At 28.5% G+C, this 18,789-nt stretch overlaps 1 protein-coding gene across 1 annotated transcript in view; it reads right to left on the bottom strand.

The window, feature by feature from the left end:
* Positions 1-3,724: 3,724 nt before the first annotated feature.
* Positions 3,725-18,789, bottom strand: part of LOC107443710 (cadherin-related tumor suppressor fat) — a 148,151-nt gene continuing 133,086 nt past the window's right edge. Inside the window, exons 11-17 of the mRNA XM_043042227.2 lie at positions 17,327-17,984; positions 15,396-15,730; positions 13,554-13,657; positions 12,057-12,358; positions 8,984-9,177; positions 7,681-7,942; positions 3,725-6,267 (exon numbers count right to left, since the gene is read on the bottom strand). Coding sequence (XP_042898161.1) covers positions 4,595-6,267; positions 7,681-7,942; positions 8,984-9,177; positions 12,057-12,358; positions 13,554-13,657; positions 15,396-15,730; positions 17,327-17,984 — 3,528 coding nt within the window. The 3' untranslated portion in view covers positions 3,725-4,594. The remainder of the gene's footprint in view (positions 6,268-7,680; positions 7,943-8,983; positions 9,178-12,056; positions 12,359-13,553; positions 13,658-15,395; positions 15,731-17,326; positions 17,985-18,789) is intronic.

The following is an 18,789-nucleotide window of genomic DNA, read 5'->3' as shown; positions in this document are numbered from 1 at the left end:
GAAGGCTCAATTCTGAATTATCGGTTGGATCAAAGCATAATCAGGGAGAGAGAGGTTGGATCGAAGCATAATCAAAGAGAGAGGTTGGATCGAAGCATAATCAAAGAGAGAGGTTGGATCTAAGCATAATCAAAAATCATTACTTGTTATTATAAGAAATACTAAGTCGCAGAACACCATTTTAGAACCGCTAGACTAGACAACAGAGAACACTTCGAGGGGTCAAGAGAAAATTTTCTCAAATAATAACACTCTATCCCCTAAGCCACCACGGCTCCCAATGGGCTATTGGCGACGATCTGGGAAACATCCCTAAAGATAATTCAAAGTCATGCCACCACAATTTTGATCCTCTTCAGAGGAGGCTGCTTTCCCACCTTGGTAGCCTGACAACTAGCATCCAGAAGTCGAACACTTTACAGTACAACAGTTTAACAAGGACTGATACCGCACACCACCTGTCCCTTCGCAGGCTGATCAAAATGGCCACCCACCTACCCACTGCCAGTGATGCTTGACTTTGGTATTCAACAGGAAGCCGTGTTTTAACGATAAGTCCACTATGGCAGCGAGGATCAAATGGTACCGGGTCGCCCATTTCATTGAAACTGAATTTAAATTCCTAGGTTTATACCCCAAATTAAAAATATATGTACTCTATTAAAATTTTATTTATTTAAAAAAAAGGGACCCCGAAGGTAGTGACATAAATTTCTTAATGTTTGTTATGTATCATTTCTCCGATTACCCCCACATGGAACCGTGTCATTGCAAAGAAACAAGCTCAGGGTTCTCATTGATTTAATGTTCTAGTAAGTTAAAATGTTAAATCACTTTATATTTATTTTTTTGTGTAACTGTATTTATTTTGAAGGCATGTTTAAATACAATCGAATTAATAAATCAAAAAAGAAATAGTGCGTGGAGTCCCTCCGCGCGGAAGAAGTTAAACTTCGTAACCTGCGACGTTAATTGTAGAAGAATCAGCAGTCGTAGAAGGATCACTAGTCCTATTCAACGACTCTTTTTCCTGCTCCGCTCGCTTCCGTGCTCTGTAATAACGGTAATATTGTGCATTTTTCCCTCGTGGACCTCTTGAGCCAGTGGAAGTGCTTGTGGTTTCCTCATTGTTTCGCCATGGAAAATGTATTTGTATGTGAATGCGTCATAATGTAATTTCAAAATAGAAAACCTAACAATTGATATTCACAAGAGACGTAAGTTGACATAACCTTAAATCCGTCGCATTGTCCGTGGGATTGTTTTCACTCATTTTTTACAATTGTTATTCACTAAATTTTAAAATAAAAAATACTACCCTATTAAATTATATGTTTATCAAATCAAACTAAAAAAATATTTATAGAAAAACAATACTTTTATTATTTTAATGCTAGTGAGAACCAAAACAATATGGAAATGAATGAGGGAAAACTGGATCCTACCACATGATTTCCCGGCCAATAAAAATGTAGCGTTAAACGTTTAACGCAACCTTGTTGTTGGAAGTCGCATGAGAAGTATAACTTCAATAATCTAAAATATAAACAATCAATGCCCCCTCCCCCATCCTCAGCAGGCCGTGGTAAAATTATCAAACGTTGACAGGTCCACAGTGATAAAAAGGTTGGGGAACACTGCACTGTGAACATGTTTACTTTAAGTAGTTCAATTAGTTCAATAAGGATACAGTATAAACAAAGCATATAACACTTTATTATTAAAGAACAGCAAATAATGCTGCATCATATATTTACACAAATGGCACATTCATTCCTACAAAATGAATTGTATAATTTACATTTTGTATATTTTCTTCAACATAACATTGTTTAGGATGAGTAATGAAACTGCACTTCATGCACAAAACTGAGTTTTATGTATACACCTGAAGGGCATTGTGGACTTAGAAGTTCCAGGAACAATGCACTTCATGCACAAAACTGAGTTTTATGTATATAACTGAAGGGCATTGTGGACTTAGAAGTTCCAGGAACAACATGATTTATGGAGAAGAAAAAAAGTTTCAGGTTACATGCAAACAATTTGTCAGAAAAACAATTTTTTTGAACACAGTTTCAAAATCATACTTAACAGTTTGGCGATTTTTGGCATGTGAATATTACAAGTCAATACTCATAAAAATTAATATATAAGTGTTTCCCAACTGTTTTCATGCTGTGGATTGGTGATTTGAAAATTTCATGACTTTAAAAACTGTTAATATTATGAAATATAAATGATAATAGTTAAATTAAATAGTAGTTGTTTATAGTATACAACAGAACAAAATTTTTGTTTAAGCCTCTGAACATTAAGCAGGTTGCTTTCTTGCATTTAAACTCTAAATTCCATTTTCCTCATGTTATTTCATGGAAAAATAGTGCAAGGCATTGAAATTAAGTTTGCCCAGGGACCAAATTCTTGATTGAAATTGTTAATGCTACTACTAAATAATTTTAACTTATTATTTTTTCCTTATAAATTAAAATAAATAAATTACTAATATTTTATAGGGCTAAAACGTTTTTACAAATTTTTTTAACTATAATAATAATTTTAAAAAAACAGTCTTTACTTAATCCGACTAAATAAATTCTACTATTTTATGAAAGCAAAAATAAAATACGGGCAAATATGTTAAATAAAAAGAAAATAAAGCGATAACTTAAGCAATAAAAAATTCAATTTTTATGCGAGTGAAATATTAAAGCAAAATTATTTTATGGATAAATTATATGTTAAAAAAAGAAAATATAAATAAAACAATAAAACTAAGCAATAAAAAATGTAATTTTTACATATGTTAAATATTGTAAAATAAAATTATTTTACTGATGTTTCTTGGGATTATTTAAGGATATATAACAGCCTTTAAAATTTAAGTTAAAGTTTATTTCAGTTTTTTAATTTCTATTTTACGATATGAAAATTAACTTTTCATTGCATTTATAAATAAAAAATTTAAATATGTATTCCATATAATAACTTAACAATATTACATAGAAATTAATATTAGCAGTCTGATATTATACACAAGTTTAGCAGATAATACTTTTTTTTAAGAATTTGATAATAAAAATGACAACTCTAATTTGAAACTTAAGAAATTTGGGAAACACTTATGGCACAAAACCTAATCAGATAAGAAATTTTACCAATTTTATGGGTATTAAAATTACTTACTGAATTTTTAAACGAAAAATTTTGAACAGTAATCATTTATACATTTAAAGGTCAGTTTAATTAAATTAATGATAATTAATACAGTTTTAAAAAAAGAAAATGAGTATAAAAAAATTTTATGTATTAAGTAACTTTACAGATTCATTCATGCAAAGCATTATATAAATAAAATAATAAGACAAATATTAATAATTAGTTGAAAGAAAAAGTCATGAATCAAACGAAATTTGATCAAAAAGTAATGAATATCACATTAATATTTTCATAAAAAGGATAAAAATTGAATAATTTTTAATGAAAGTAAGTAGAAAAAATAAAATAAAAAAAGAATAATTTTTAATGATGTAATAAATTATCAAGGAAAAAAAACACTAAAAAATGTTAATTATGCATAAAAATAAGGATAAAAAAAATATGAGCTATAATAATTTTTTTAAAAATTGATATAAACTACAAAAAAAAATTATTAAAAAAAAAGCTTAATAATCGACATTGAAATGGCAATCATATCATGGTATTTTAAAAATAATTAAAATATGACACAAATTAAGGAATTGCATAAACAACTGAAACAAATGGATGGATTTGTTTGTAATCCATGGCACATGCGGTCACTTTAATGGTTAAAAAATATGTTTGGGTAATCACCTAAAGAATAAAGGGGAAAAAATGGACACAGATGAGAAGCAGATATGACGCCTACTGACTAGTTTAAAAAAATGAGGTACCAAAATTATTGAAATACATACAACCCTGATATATAAGAAAATAACAAAGTTAATTTTTAAAAAAAATAATAATAATAAAAATGTAACAAGTTTTTTTAAGGAAAATTATTTTCAATGTGTGAAAAATTTTAAAATTAATAGGTCAACCTAAAAAATTGGAAAAAAAAAAGATTTAAGAAATATTTCTCTTAATAAAAAATTATAAGTATTCATGCAGAACAATACATGTTTTAGAAAATTGTTAAAGGAAAAAAAAATATTTGGCTAACAGTTAACAAGGCACGTACAATCATAAATATTAAGTTTAAAAATATAGTAAGTTAAAAGGCCTTTGGCAATACAGACCAAAAGTATCAAAAACAATGAAGATAGAACAAGTGTAAAACATCATAAAAAAACAGTTGAATGGAATGTAAAATGCAATTGTAAAAATTGGAATTGTAAAAAATGGAACTGTATAAAAAAGTTTTTTGTAAGTATCGTACGATGCTAAAAAAATGTATGAAATCACACAATTTTCTTTGATTAATAAATACACACATTTAAACAGTATGCACAATTTTTTTCAGAATTACATATGTACAACTTTCCAAAAAGCATTTGTCAGGAAAACTTATGGAAATTAAAATTTGATTAAGAGGACAAATGTATTATATACAATGACTATTAAATTACACGGTTCATACATAATCTTCATCAGTTTGTGCATGTCCATTTGAATTAACATTGTCTGGTAATTGCTCAATGTCTTTAAAAACACCTACTAAATTTTCAAAATTTGGTCCCCAATTTAATAAACAGTCCCAGCCTAGCATGGAACCGTTTGCTGGTTTGTAAGGAGGAGGATTTGAGGACTCGTCGTCAGAAGCGACTAAAGTACTAAATGATCCTCTGAAAGAATCAAACCTATCGTAATTTTTACTATATTCTTCATCATTTTCATTGTCCTCTTCGGCTAATTTTGAAAATATCATATTGCGTGGTCCGAACTCCCGATGAACTTTGTCATAGTTATCATATTCAAACTCGGAACACGTGAAAGAATCGTTACCACTTTCATCGGTGGAGGAGTCTTGTGCCTCTAAAAGCTCTGTATTTGACTCTAAAAGTTCTGCTAATTTGTTATGAGCACTTTTGTTGGCATTGTCATCACTGGACGATGACACGGCATCTAAGGTACTAACTAGACTTAAATTTCTTGGTCTGGCATTTAGCCTCTCTATCTCCTCAGGAGTGAGACCTAAAGTCATGCTATTGTCCCTGGATTTTAGTTTTTTAATGTTCTGGTGGCTAGATTGCATGCTACTAGTACTGTGACTTAAATTACTAACTGGACTATTTAGACTACGATCAGAATTAGTCATAGGATCTTGAAATTGCTTAGATCCAACTCCTTGCGCGGTGGCAAGCAGCGCCTTCTGTAGAGGCTTGCCACTGATATCTTGAAGAGTAAGGATCCTAGGCGTCTGCTGAGAGAGTTCACTAGAAGGGCTTAAGCGAGCCAGAGGAGTGTTCTGCATTTTGTTGCTTTGAATTAAAGGATTGTGGGGCTTGTGCAGGATGTTACGAGGGCTTTCACGAATAGGTTTCGATTGAAACTGGTGAGGACTATGCCTGTGGTTGTGCTTGTGATACGATGGAATTTCGGAATTCGGAGGGGATTTGTATTTATTAATGTTGCCATCTCTAAATCCTTTGTAGTGGTACACCACATCAATATCAGACGGTGCAATACTACTGGCATTTTCCAGATCATAATGTTCCGGTGGCTCGAGGTCAACTGGATTTTCCATATCTCTCAGATAGTTATTTTGTGGCTTATCTGAAGTATGGATCGGGGGATCTTCAATTCGCTGCACAAAGGCTGGCTTGCTGTGAATTTCCCTTTCGATGATATCCGGCCTTTTTTGAGGACATTCGGTGTGGGAGGACATGGAATCTCTGTCTTTCAATTTCTTGGGCATGATATCATCGGGCAGGTGATTTCGAAGAATATCCTCATTGGCTGTGTTGTCTGTAAATCCAGGATGAGATCGGTGAGCATCGGCAGAAGTGCTGGTCAAAAAGGCATTGCCATTCTGTTTTATTTGGCTGGTACATTTATCTCGTTTTAGTTTTCGTCTTCTAAATACGAGGAAACTGATAAGAATGACAACTAGCAGTATAACAAAGAAGACTATGACGAGAATGACCCCTATGCTCAATGGATCAGTTGTAACTTTATCAATTCCCAGGGCTTCACTTTGGCACACAGAGTTGGCATTACCATGCTGAAAGAGCTTGAAATAACCAGATGAATTTGCTTGTTGCACTTCATCATTGATGGCAATTAGTTTTATGCATCCCAAAACATCTATAAAAAAATAAATATTTAATATGTTTGTTTTTTTTTAAATATAAAAATTTTTTAAGCTCTTACATCATAAAACTTTTAAAAACATAAAAATAATTAAAAATTAAAATACTTTTGAATAACTTATAAAAATATAACATTCTTTCAAAACTATTTTTCAATGTATTTTACAAAATAAAAGTCAGAAAAAAATTTCCCAGTATAACAATTCGTAAAATTAATAAAAAAAATATTCACATTAAAATAAATTTTTTACAGACATTTCTTAAACTCTTACATTAGAAAAACTTTTAAAAACATAAAAATAATTAAGCAGTTAAAAGAAATTTCATAATTTATAAAAATATTAATAAAGAATTTTTTCAAAAATACTTTTCAATATATTTTATAAAATAAAAGTAAAAAAAAAAAAAAATTCCCAGTATAACAATTTGTAAAAGTAATAAAAAAATATTCACATTAATAATTTTTTTTATTGTGAATATTATTATTTTAATGGAATTTTTTTATGTCATTATTTTAATGCAATTTTTTTTTAAATCCACAACAAACAAGTAACCTCTTACAACACATTGACTCAACATGTTGCTCTAACCTGTAAAGTCTATTGTGCAGAAATTACAAAAGAAGGTTTGAGGAATTTTCACCTTCTTGATTTTAATATTTTTTCCAATTCCCTTTCTTTCAGCTCTAAAAAATTAAGCCATCTTTTTTTAAAAATAGAATTAAAATGTATTGAACTTGAAAAGTATTATTACATGGAATGGAAGATAAAAGGGCAGCAAGGTAATTTAATAATTATTTTATCTTTAATTTTATTATTAAAAATTGAATATCAAGGAGTTAAGGTGTTGTGATGACAACCGACGTCACCTTCCGCCATTACTAACGAGTCAATGACGACAGCCTGTAGTCGTTGAACAGCAGCGCTGCCGTAACTTTTCAGAGAGTATATAAACACGTTACTAATAGATGCTCATCGCTAATCTCTGTTACTTACTGCTACCATGTTATTTGTTATGTTCTGTTGGTTTATTAAATACATATTTTAAGTTATCATGTTTCTCAATTGGTATACTTCAACAAGGATATAACATAGGGTTACTAAAAGAAAATACTGTTACTTTATTGTTAAAATTATATGAATTTACTACATAAAATTTTAAAACAAAGATAATCAAGACAAAGATAATCAATCAAGACAATTTTAAAACAAAGAAAATTTAAAACAAAAATAGTATTACTTTACTAACACTTTTCTACAAAACAATATTTTTTCAAACTGTTGGTAAATAATATTTCAAATTATTCTCTATTTCAAATTTCGTTGCATAATAATAGTTAATGATCAATAGAGAAAAAACATTAATAAATTGAAAATTTTAAATAACTTTTTCCCCCAAATAACCTTACCAGTGAACTGAAGATGCTCCCATTCTCCACCGAAGACTATTGAAGAAATATAAGGTTCAAGAAAATCGTGAAGAGTTTTCTTTGAGACAATCACTTGAGTGTAATGATCCATACTGATGTTTAAATGAACATGTTTTTCGTCAGCAAAAACCAAACTTATTTTATGCCACTGACCATCAGTGAGGGACGGTAAACTGAGTTCCATAACTACTTCATCAGAAGACTTCAGTTTAGAAGAATAGACTAATTTCCCTTTGACAACCTTAACAAAAGAATTGCAGATATATAAATAAAATGTAATAATTTTACATGAAACAATATTTAAACAATATTTTAAAAATATTAAGCCACATGTTTTACGGATTCAGAAGAGTTACATTTAAATCAACACATTTCCTACATATGAGCAACAGTTTTTCTTCTTCCTTAACATTCAAAATTCCTTAATATTATCTACTAAAGTGACACAAGTCAAAAACAAGCATTTGAGAAAAATCAACTTACAGGATACTATATAACTTATTCTGAAATAGCACAATCTTGAGCACAATCTGAAATAGCGCAATCTAAAGATGAGACACTTTTTGAGCTTTATGGGGCACTTAATACATATTTTTTTATTGACATAACCTCAAAGTTGCTGGTTTTTGACTTGTGTCACTTTTCTTGCTGGGGTGCGATATATATCATCATAATACATCATCATAACAAACTACATGCTTTAAAATATAACAATTAAAAACAAGATATCATTTACTGACATCAATGTAATAACTCTCGTGTGAAGTATGCTGCATGTTTTCCTGAATAAAGAGAATATTGATTTTATAAAAAAAATTATGCCAAATTTTGATACGTTTGATGTGCTAAGAAAAAAAAGCACAAAATTAAAAGAAAATTTAAAAAAAAACATAAATAATTTAAATAATCAAGAAAGAAGGAAATTTTTTAGAAAGTGAAAAAGAGCAGAATAAAGAATATACTAGGAAATGCTACGCAATAAATATTATTAAAAAAATGAAGCCAAATAAATAATTCTGACAGTTTCAGCTTCTGTTTTGCATTGAGGAAAAAAAAAGCACAAAATGAAAACATTTAAAAAATTAAAAATAATAATCAAAGAAAGAAAAAAATAGCAAATTTTAGAACAAACTTGATAATTCTATTAAATAAAGATTATGTTCTTGGTAATACTAAGCAATGAAAATGTTATTAAAAAATGATGTTAAATTCATAAATCTGACAGTTTCAGTTTCAAATATGCTAAAAAAGATTCTTTTAAAAAAAAAAGATCGAAACTTACCTGGAGTAAAGTACGTTCATCATCTCTTCCTGAGTAGAATATTATACCATTATCAGATTGAGATCTTAAATGGAATGATAACACTTTAGATGAAGTCTTTGCTGATTTTTCTATTAATAATTGTGTCCTTCTATGCTTTTCTTGGGGAATAAGTTCCAGGAAACTACCCCCTCCAATACTGTAAGGCTTTTCAGCTAAAATATTTTACAAATTACAGTTAGTAAAAACATTAAAATAATTACATACTAAAATCTCACACATTTAATATACTGAAATAACATACAATAGTGAGCACTGTTTGTAGGAAAGGCTAAATAAAAAAAATTTAAAAAATGTGCAACACATTGAAAGATGGTGGATATCTTTTTCTATAATATTACAAAACAGAACAGCATGGTTTGGTTACATCTCTATCAAAGAATGAAGTAAATAAAAATTTAACTACAAATTTTGTATTTTTACCTTATAGAACAAAAAGCATTCGTTAAACATTAGTCTGTGACTCTTAAACTTCTTTATCATTAGTTTGATAAATTATTGTATTAACTAAATATTTAAGTAAATGTTGTAAATTTAAAAGAACAGCAATGAGAAAAAAAATACTGAAAAGTTCACTTTATCTGAGACAAAAAATATAAAATTATGCAAAATGGAAATTGGCATACACATTACCCCTGTAGCAGAATTTACAGAGTGAATCTGCAAAACTAACTTTATAAATCCAAATTTGACAGCGATCTCAATACAGTCAAACAGAGAATATTGTAATAATTCAGCTTAATCTAACATGCATGTAACAACATTTGCTAATACACCTCATACATAAAAACTTTGTTGTTTAAATTTCACACAATGATACAAAAAACAGGAATAAATCCCTTATACAGTTGGGGAAAAAAAACTCAGATGAAAAACTATCTGTCCATGCTCTAATAACCAGCAGTGATCGCTGTAGTGCTGGAAAGTTTCTGCTATTGGGAATTAAATCCCGACAACAATTTTCCAACCCAACATGAATTTAAATCTCAACATAAATTTTGAAACTAGAATTTGTTACATCTCTCCATAAAATTATAATTATTGAACAAACTGAAGAAAAGCATAACTCATTCTATACTATTCCTAATGAATATTCACAATAATTTAAATTACTTAAATGATTTGAATTTATTGATTTAAAATAGACCATCTAAGAATAATTAAAATATATAGAACCTGCTTATTAAGCTAGTTACTAATTTGATCCAATAAATGTTGCTTTAATAGCTGCTTTTCATATAATAAAAAAACAACAACTTTAAAGTAAAGTGCTACAAATCCGAGGCATAAAGTTTTTAAGTACAGTACAGAACCCGTTATCCAGAAATCAGAAAACCGGAACGAAGTTCGATAAATTTTCCCGCCATTTTACAAAAAAAAAAAAATTTTCCTTACAAGATTTTAGGATTTTTCTTTCTTTTTTGAAAGATGTTTACCATACCATCATTTTAGAAATAATCATTACTGTATTACTTCATCGTTTTTTCTTCTTTTTAAGATTATTTCCTAATATTTTTTTTTTAGTTCGGTTTAACGATAAAAAACCCGACTTTTTGTAGCGATTCAGAAAACCGGAAAAATCAGTTATCCGGAACAGCGATGGTCATGATCGTACTGGATAATCGGCTCCCTACTGTACCAAAAATAAAAATTTCATACAAAACTCATTCATAAACAAAGTGAGTAATTATACATAGTCATTTTATATATTCCCTATTTTGAAAAAATTATGTATAACCAATAACTACTTTTTCATATAATAAATAACAATAACTTATAATATAAACTTTTATAAAACACAAATTGCATGAAAATTTAAGTAGCCTCCTAGTTGAAACTTCATTTTTTTTTCTACATGTCTTAAAACTTAAATCCTCAAGAGCAATGATATAAAATTAGGCCAATTTAGATTACACAAAAAAGAAATTTAGATTACACAATTACTTTGAAAGCAATTTTTTGACTGCAATAATAAAGTATAATGAAATAAATATTAATAATNGATACAAATCCGAGGCATAAAGTTTTTAAGTACCAAAAATAAAAATTTCTTACAAAACTCATTCATAAACAAAGTGAGTAATTATACATAGTCATTTTATATATTCCCTATTTTGAAAAAATTATGTATAACCAATAACTGCTTTTTCATATAATAAATAACAATAACTTATAATATAAACTTTTACAAAACATAAATTGCATGAAAATTTAAGTAGCCTCCTAGTTGAAACTTCATTTTTTTTCTACATGTCTTAAAACTTAAATCCTCAAGAGCAATGATATAAAATTAGGCCAATTTAGATTACACAAAAAAGAAATTTAGATTACACAATTACTTTCAAAGCAATTTTTTGACTGCAATAATAAAGTATAATGAAATAAATATTAATAATGCTAAAGTGGCTAAAAAAATAAACAGTGGTCAGTGCACTTATCTTCAGTAAAATATCTCCATCGACATTCTCCCAACTGTTTTTTTACAGCATTACTGTACAGGAACTACTCCGAGCATGAATGTGTTTCAGTAGCGGTAATGTTTTTAAACCAATTTTTGGGCATGGTACAATAGCATTTAAGTTATACAACCTTTCCAAACTCTCTCTTTAATCTTGACAAAAAAAAAATATTAGTGTAGGGCAAAAAAGGTAATTGTATTTAAATTTAAAAAAAAATCAGTGAAGGGTATACTGGGCCAATGTAAATTAAGCAGTGGAACTGAACCTCAAAACAACATGAGAGAAGAGTATCTCCATTTAGAGATACCTCTTTTTAATTATAGATATCTCAAGTACTTCAGTACCTTTTTAGAGATACCTCAAAACTAAAAAATATATTGGAAAAAATCATGTGAACAGAACCCATTCTAAGAATGGTCGAAATTCGCTTCAGAACAATAACAAAATTAATTTTATTGAACCGATTGATTGGTGTAATAGAAACTCCAAAAAATAAAACAAACATTGATAATAAGAAACATCAATTAAATGAACAATAATAATGACAAAATAAAACATTCTGCATTTGTGCATACCTTCAATACAAGATGTAGCAATCATTCCAAAATTGCAAAGACATGTACTGCTAAACCAATTGTTAATGCAAGTTGCACCTTCACCGCAGGTTGAAGTGGCACAAGGATTTCCTTTTCTGCTGCAAGTTGTGATGAGGGCAGATTTTAGTGGCACACTCATGTCAATCTCTCGACCATCCACAAATAATCCTCGCATGCATCCAACAAAATCGTGGGTTGACACTTGACCAGGGCGTTCGAGGAGACGATCTACTGTAGGAACGCCACCAAGGAGCATAGAGTTACCATTGAAATTTAAGGTTCTAAAAATAAGATAAAAAATAGTAAAGATCCAAACAAAATAATGCTTCTAATATCAATTCATAAATGTTATAGAAACAAATAGGTATCTGAGGCTTTATTCAAAAATAATCAAATTGATAATCTGCAAAATCAAATGAGACTTAGGCTGAATAGCTTCAAGGAACTATGCAAATATTTGTAAGGTAAGATTGGCAGGTTTTGATGTATGACAATTTAAACAATTAAATATCAAAATTATTTAAAGAGACAACCATAAACCTTAAATACTATTTTGAAATTTTTGCATGTATTTAAAATACATAGGTTTCTATTCTTTAAAAATAAATCCACAATATACTATTTTTAATTCTAAGACTACATTAAAATTTCTATGTATTAGTAACTGCAAGTAATATTTTAGAATATGTACATGAATACCTTCAAATTACAATAGCATTAAAATGAAGAAAATATTAGAATATAATTAATAGGCAGAAAACAATAAGATCAAAGTACAGAAAAAATAAAATAAAAGTAAAAAAGATTAAAAAATTAATCAAACTATAAAAAAAAACCTGGGCAATAAACAATATTATAGGTAAGCTTTTTATTCTGGACATGGGTCAAAATGTATGCTTAAGAAAACGGACACAGCTCAAAATATGTACTTCAGAAAATGAACATAGCATTTGATTCAGATTTTCTAACTTCTCTAATGAAAATTTATATATTTTTAAAAACTATATACTAATGGATATAAAGAAACTCGTAATGTGATGCCATCTTTTTGCCAAAAAACCCTTAGTAAATTTCTTAAAATCAGTCTTTTTTAAGAATACATTAAAATTCAACAATTTTTTTTAAAAAAAGGTTGTCATGGATCTTTGACATTTGTAATAGTTTCATTAAATTAACGAAAAAATTTAAAAAAATTTAAACCACTTTATCGATTAGTGTACTCAACATGAAGAGATTTCTCGAAAGTTACATCTGAAATAAACTTAACCCCTAGATTTACTTGAATTCACTTTTCTTTAAAATTTAAACTTTTAATTACCAATGGAGGTGAAATAGAATTTGCCATGACTTTTTTTGCTCAGTCAGAGTTAAAATACACTTTTTTGTTAAATGAAAAACGTATTTGTGTATTTATGGCATGAACAGAATTAATTCAAAACATAAAAATTTTCTTGTTTAAAAAACTTAGAATCTTACCCAGTGTGACCTGATGCAGATTTAGAGCAAGTAGAATTGCCAAGAAGGCACTCTTCACAAGTATCGCCATTTTCATTACAATTAGCAACAGACACTGAAGCAACCTGTTGAAAAAGAACATCAAAATGTGAGCATTTGATTTTGAAATAACTAAACAAAATAGATTTATATTAAAATGACAAAAAAAATATTTAAAATAAACATAATTCATTGATATAGGTTTGTAAATAATACCTGCAAATGAGCTAAGTATACCCAGAATTTAAAAATAAATTTCAAAAAATGACAGAAAATATAAAATTGTATGGAAAATAAAATGAACATGATTTTCAGAATATAGTATAAAAAAGAAACTGCTTTAGTTCATTTAAACAAAACAAAAACAAAACAAAAATTAACAAGTAAATACTTAATGTGAAATTGTAATGCTTGAAATTTTTAATAATAATTCTCAAATAAAATAACATAATGAATTTTTAGAACATAAATTGTTCTGAGTTTTGATAACTTTTTTCATAAAAAACTTTAATGCTATTTGCAAAAGAGAGGGAGAAAAATTAAAACTTAAGTCAAAATTATCAAAATTTTGATAATAAGGAAAAATTAACAAAAAAGGAGAAAAAATTATATCAAAACTTAAATTAATTATATTAAAAGCTGTCTTACTTTTAAAAGTAATAAATTAGAAAACAATAGAACAATTTTTAATGCTTTTAGATTACTAAACTACTTTAGGAACCAAAAACATTTATCATTACTTATGGGTATATAAAAGCAAATATACTTTTTTCCTGGTTCTCTATACACAAACATAGGTTAATATGCAGCAATCTGTCAACCTAATTATATATACTTTTAATAGTATTGTAAAAATGAAGAATAATAATGGATAGCATTTAATTTAAATACGGATATAACATACTTGTTAAAAATGAAATACATTACTCTTAAAATTTAAAATCTTTTTAAGAAATTATATGAAATATTTTATGATTTTAAAATTACAGAAACTACACAGATCGGAAGATTTGAAAAAAAAACTGCATTTTCTCCTTAAAAAAAAAGCAAAAGTTTATTCTATGTAAATATATATGAACAGTGGTCGAAACTAACGCACTACAAGTAATGGAATTACTGTACTTAATACTGTTTATGTATTTTGTAGAGTGCGTAATGCATTACTTTTAAAAAAATTTATATAATGGGTAGTGCGATACAAAAAGCAATAGTTTGTAATGATTTCTTGCAACTACTTTGAATGTTAGTAAAGTAAAGCAGCAAAATTTCAACTAATTTTTACACTCAAGATGTACACTTACTATCAAAATTCAAAAATAGAGACATGTTATTTCAACAGAGAGGAACATAAAAATTGAAGAGATTTAAGCATTTAATGAAATCATTAATATTCGAAAATTTTATAGCATTCATAGCAGTAAATATTTGTTTTCATAAAATACTGAATATTAACAATAAAAAATCCATTAAAAATAGTTTTGAATGATAAATTGACCCACATAAATATGATTCGATATTTCTCAATAATTTTACATCTTAATTTATTAATCTGAACCAGTTTTCATGAAATTTTTCTTTCGACCTTCAATTTTTTCAATATTGAGCATGAGTGTAAACTAGATTCCCTAGCAAAACTCATCTACTAAAAGTAGTTAAGTAATGACTACATTTCAAAAGCAGTTAGTAATCACCATATTTAAAAAATATATTTGAAGTTGATATATTGAAAATAATGCAATTTTTCTGACCACTGTAAAATAAATGAATAATGATAAATTAAAAACTATAACTTTTGTAAAACAAAGGTTATTTTTAAAAAGTTACCTTTCCATTTCGAATAACAGTTACTTTGTGCCACTTTCCATCAGAAACTATCATGTTAGCAGATATTCTAGTAATTGCAGTTCTTGAACCTCCGAAAGATACAACTGGTATGGCGTTAACTATTTCTAAAGCAAGAAAATCAGACCGACCACCAGTTTGAGCACCAAAGTTATACACCAATAGGGAATTGGGGTTATTTGTCGAAAACACAATTGATATGTCATTTGTTGTTGGTTGCAGAGAATTAAAAGCCATGTACGAAAATGGATGGAATCCAAAAGATGACTTCTCACAATGCTTTCCAAAATAATTAGAGGTACACAAACAGTGGTAACCTAAATATAAAATAAAGGATTAAATTGGAGAGAAAGATATTATGCAATATTACAATGCAATGAATGCAATGCAATAAATACAGAAGAGTTATTTTCATGCTGACAAATAAACAACATATAATAAAAATTAATACTAGGAGCATATAGTTATTTTGTCTCCAGGAACAAAGGTTTTATGGGTAAAATATGGGTAACTCAGCATTGTTCCTCAAAATAGAAGAAAAATTTTGTCACTAGATTTTAAAACACACCAATTAACTCAACTTTTAAACGAAAAAACTTACTTGCCAGTTTTAAATATTTGATCGCCAATGGCGAGCTGGCCAGTGGAAATTTTGCACTCTGATGAAATAGTTTATTTAGGTTTGTGGGGATATAATTATTGACTGTGTCAAACTTCATCTCTCAAAAGGTACTCCTATATAGAATCAAGTTAACAAGTCTAATATACTAGTGAATTGGTATTTAATATTTGCAGTGGAAGTTACGCTCCATTACTCCCCTTCCAGAATTTTGTTTGTCATAGAATTCAATGAACGAATACTACTAGTTGATTAATGCTGTTTATTTATTTATTTTTTTACTCATAATATTTTTATTTTTATTTTATTTCTTTTTCCTTCATTTTTCGTTATTGGCTGAGAGAAGGGGGTTTACTTCACCGGATTTTTTAGTGCTATTTTGTGAGCAATTCAGCTGATAAATGTGGACCATTCATCAATGTTGGCGAGTTCATATCACGTCTGGAGAACATAAACGTGAGGATTTAATTATTGACGATGTCAACCTTCATTTATCAAAAGGTACACAGGATAAAGTTAACAAGTCCAATATACTAGTGAATTGGTATTTAATAATTACAGTAGCAGTTATACCACAGGTTAATTAGTGTATAGTTTACTATATGAATGTTAATGGTAAGTTTGATATATAAATGGTAATAGGAACCATTACGGAGGTGGTCTTATTAAATGGGTACTCCGCTGCACATCTTCACTAGTTTCCGCAAAATGATTTATATTAAAAATAAGTTTTGAAAGAATAGGGGTAAATTGATGCAGAGTAATTCATATCTATCTCATTGTTCATAATGTGCCCAGATTTCACCATCAAGGATTGCCGGACATTACTACTGGTGTACAAATAGACGCCCCGAATTTCAAAAAATTTTGAAGGTTTGAAAAGTCTACTTATACAACAGGATATATGGTACAGTACAATTAACACCTTTAATGTAAAATTTTAAATAGCACTTTTATACAGATTAACATTAAAAACAAGTTGTGTTATCAACAATTTTCCTGTTAGTTACCTATTTCTAATTAAAATATATCATAGTTTTGTGTAAATTACTCTAGTATTATTATTAATTGTAAAATTTATAATATTATTGCACACACACTTGCGATATATGAATACATATACAAGGTTGGAAAAAAAAATTTTTCTTAAAGACGTGGTTGAATTAACCTTGATCCCCTAATGTGTATAAAATTAATTTTTTTCTAAAGCTAGAAGAAAAATTGAAATTAAACAAATAAAAAAAAAGCTATTATAATATTTTGATGATCATCAAAATGTATTATTGCAACTTACCTAAATTTTCACTCATGCAAGTTCCACCATTCAGACAACGATTTGGTCTGCAAGCATCAGCAGTTTGTTCGCAAACTAATCCCTTGAAGCCCGGTCTGCATAAACAGAAGAAACCACCATTTGGTGCTTCTTGGCAGGTTCCACCATTCTTGCACGGTGCACTCGCACAAGATTCTTTTCGAGGTAGGTCACATCTTTCACCTTCATACTGAGTAATGCACACGCAACGGAAAGAAGCACCGTCAGGATGACAGATACCACCAAACAAGCAAGGATTGGGCAAACACGGATCTTGCTGATACTGACACACAGAGCCAGAGAACCCTTCCGGACATTTGCAAGCAAATTGGCGAGCAACATAAGGAGAAGTAAAAATCAATGATGGAGAGTCAACAATGGATAAGGAATTTTTCATTTCTAAGAAACTGCTGCAAATACCGTTACTTTGGCACGGTTCGCTTTTACAGGGATCATAATCAATAACTATGTTTTCTTTAATGATGTCTTGAATGAATGGTAGTTTTGTGTTCATCAAAATAAATAAATCTTGAGGAGGCATATATCGGTTCTCGGATACTCTTGATGCAAGAGTTATTTCTAAATGTTCTTCAATGTTGACTATGCTGTATACAACTGGTTCACTTCCACCTCTTGTGGGCTACAAATAAAAATAGTAAAGTTAAAAGCATTCATAAAAAAAACATGGAGACTTTAACAAAAAAGACAATGTCAATATATTAACCATCTCACAATCTTAAATTTTAGAAATTGACATTTAAGTTGAATAATGACATTTAAATCTTGATTAAAAGTCATAAAAATAAAAAGCTCTTTTTTAAAAAATATTTTCTCTTAAATATATTACATTTATGTAACAGTTTTTAGAAAATTGAACTACATAACTTACATTTATAAAAATAAACAAGTAATTTTTATAAATGTTAGGAACCTTAAAAAATAAAGACAGTGTATGAAATTATTACATTTGGGGGAAACAAAAACGCAAAAATTAAAGAAGGAAATAAAAATGAATGAAAATAGTAAGCATTATAATATATTCTTCGTTTTACAAATGAGTTAGAAATTTCAAAATGGGGTAAAATATGAGATTGAAACAAATCCAAATCTTGTTAGTTTTTTTATTTTTATTATTTTTTGTATGCAGATTAAAATTAACTTTTTATTTGCCGATATAGCATATAAATTTTGACAATTTAAATTTTTTAAATGCTTCTGCACAAGATACTTCGTCAATAAATCAGGGATAATTTTATCGAACTCATTTTTGTTACTAGGTAACTAAAATTCATTGACTTTCCCAGTCCATGGCAAATCTATTACTAGGCAACAGATGACTGAACAGCTATTTTCTCTAAATATAGTAGTGTCTTTTCTAATTAATAATATCTTGTTCATGACGATCTAGAGCTGATATCATAATTAATAATTCACTTTGGTTCAAA

This window comes from Parasteatoda tepidariorum, chromosome 9 (assembly GCF_043381705.1).
Source record: "Parasteatoda tepidariorum isolate YZ-2023 chromosome 9, CAS_Ptep_4.0, whole genome shotgun sequence".
In the NCBI taxonomy this organism is placed as follows: domain Eukaryota; kingdom Metazoa; phylum Arthropoda; class Arachnida; order Araneae; family Theridiidae; genus Parasteatoda; species Parasteatoda tepidariorum.
This window is presented reverse-complemented; position numbering and strand designations above follow the sequence as displayed.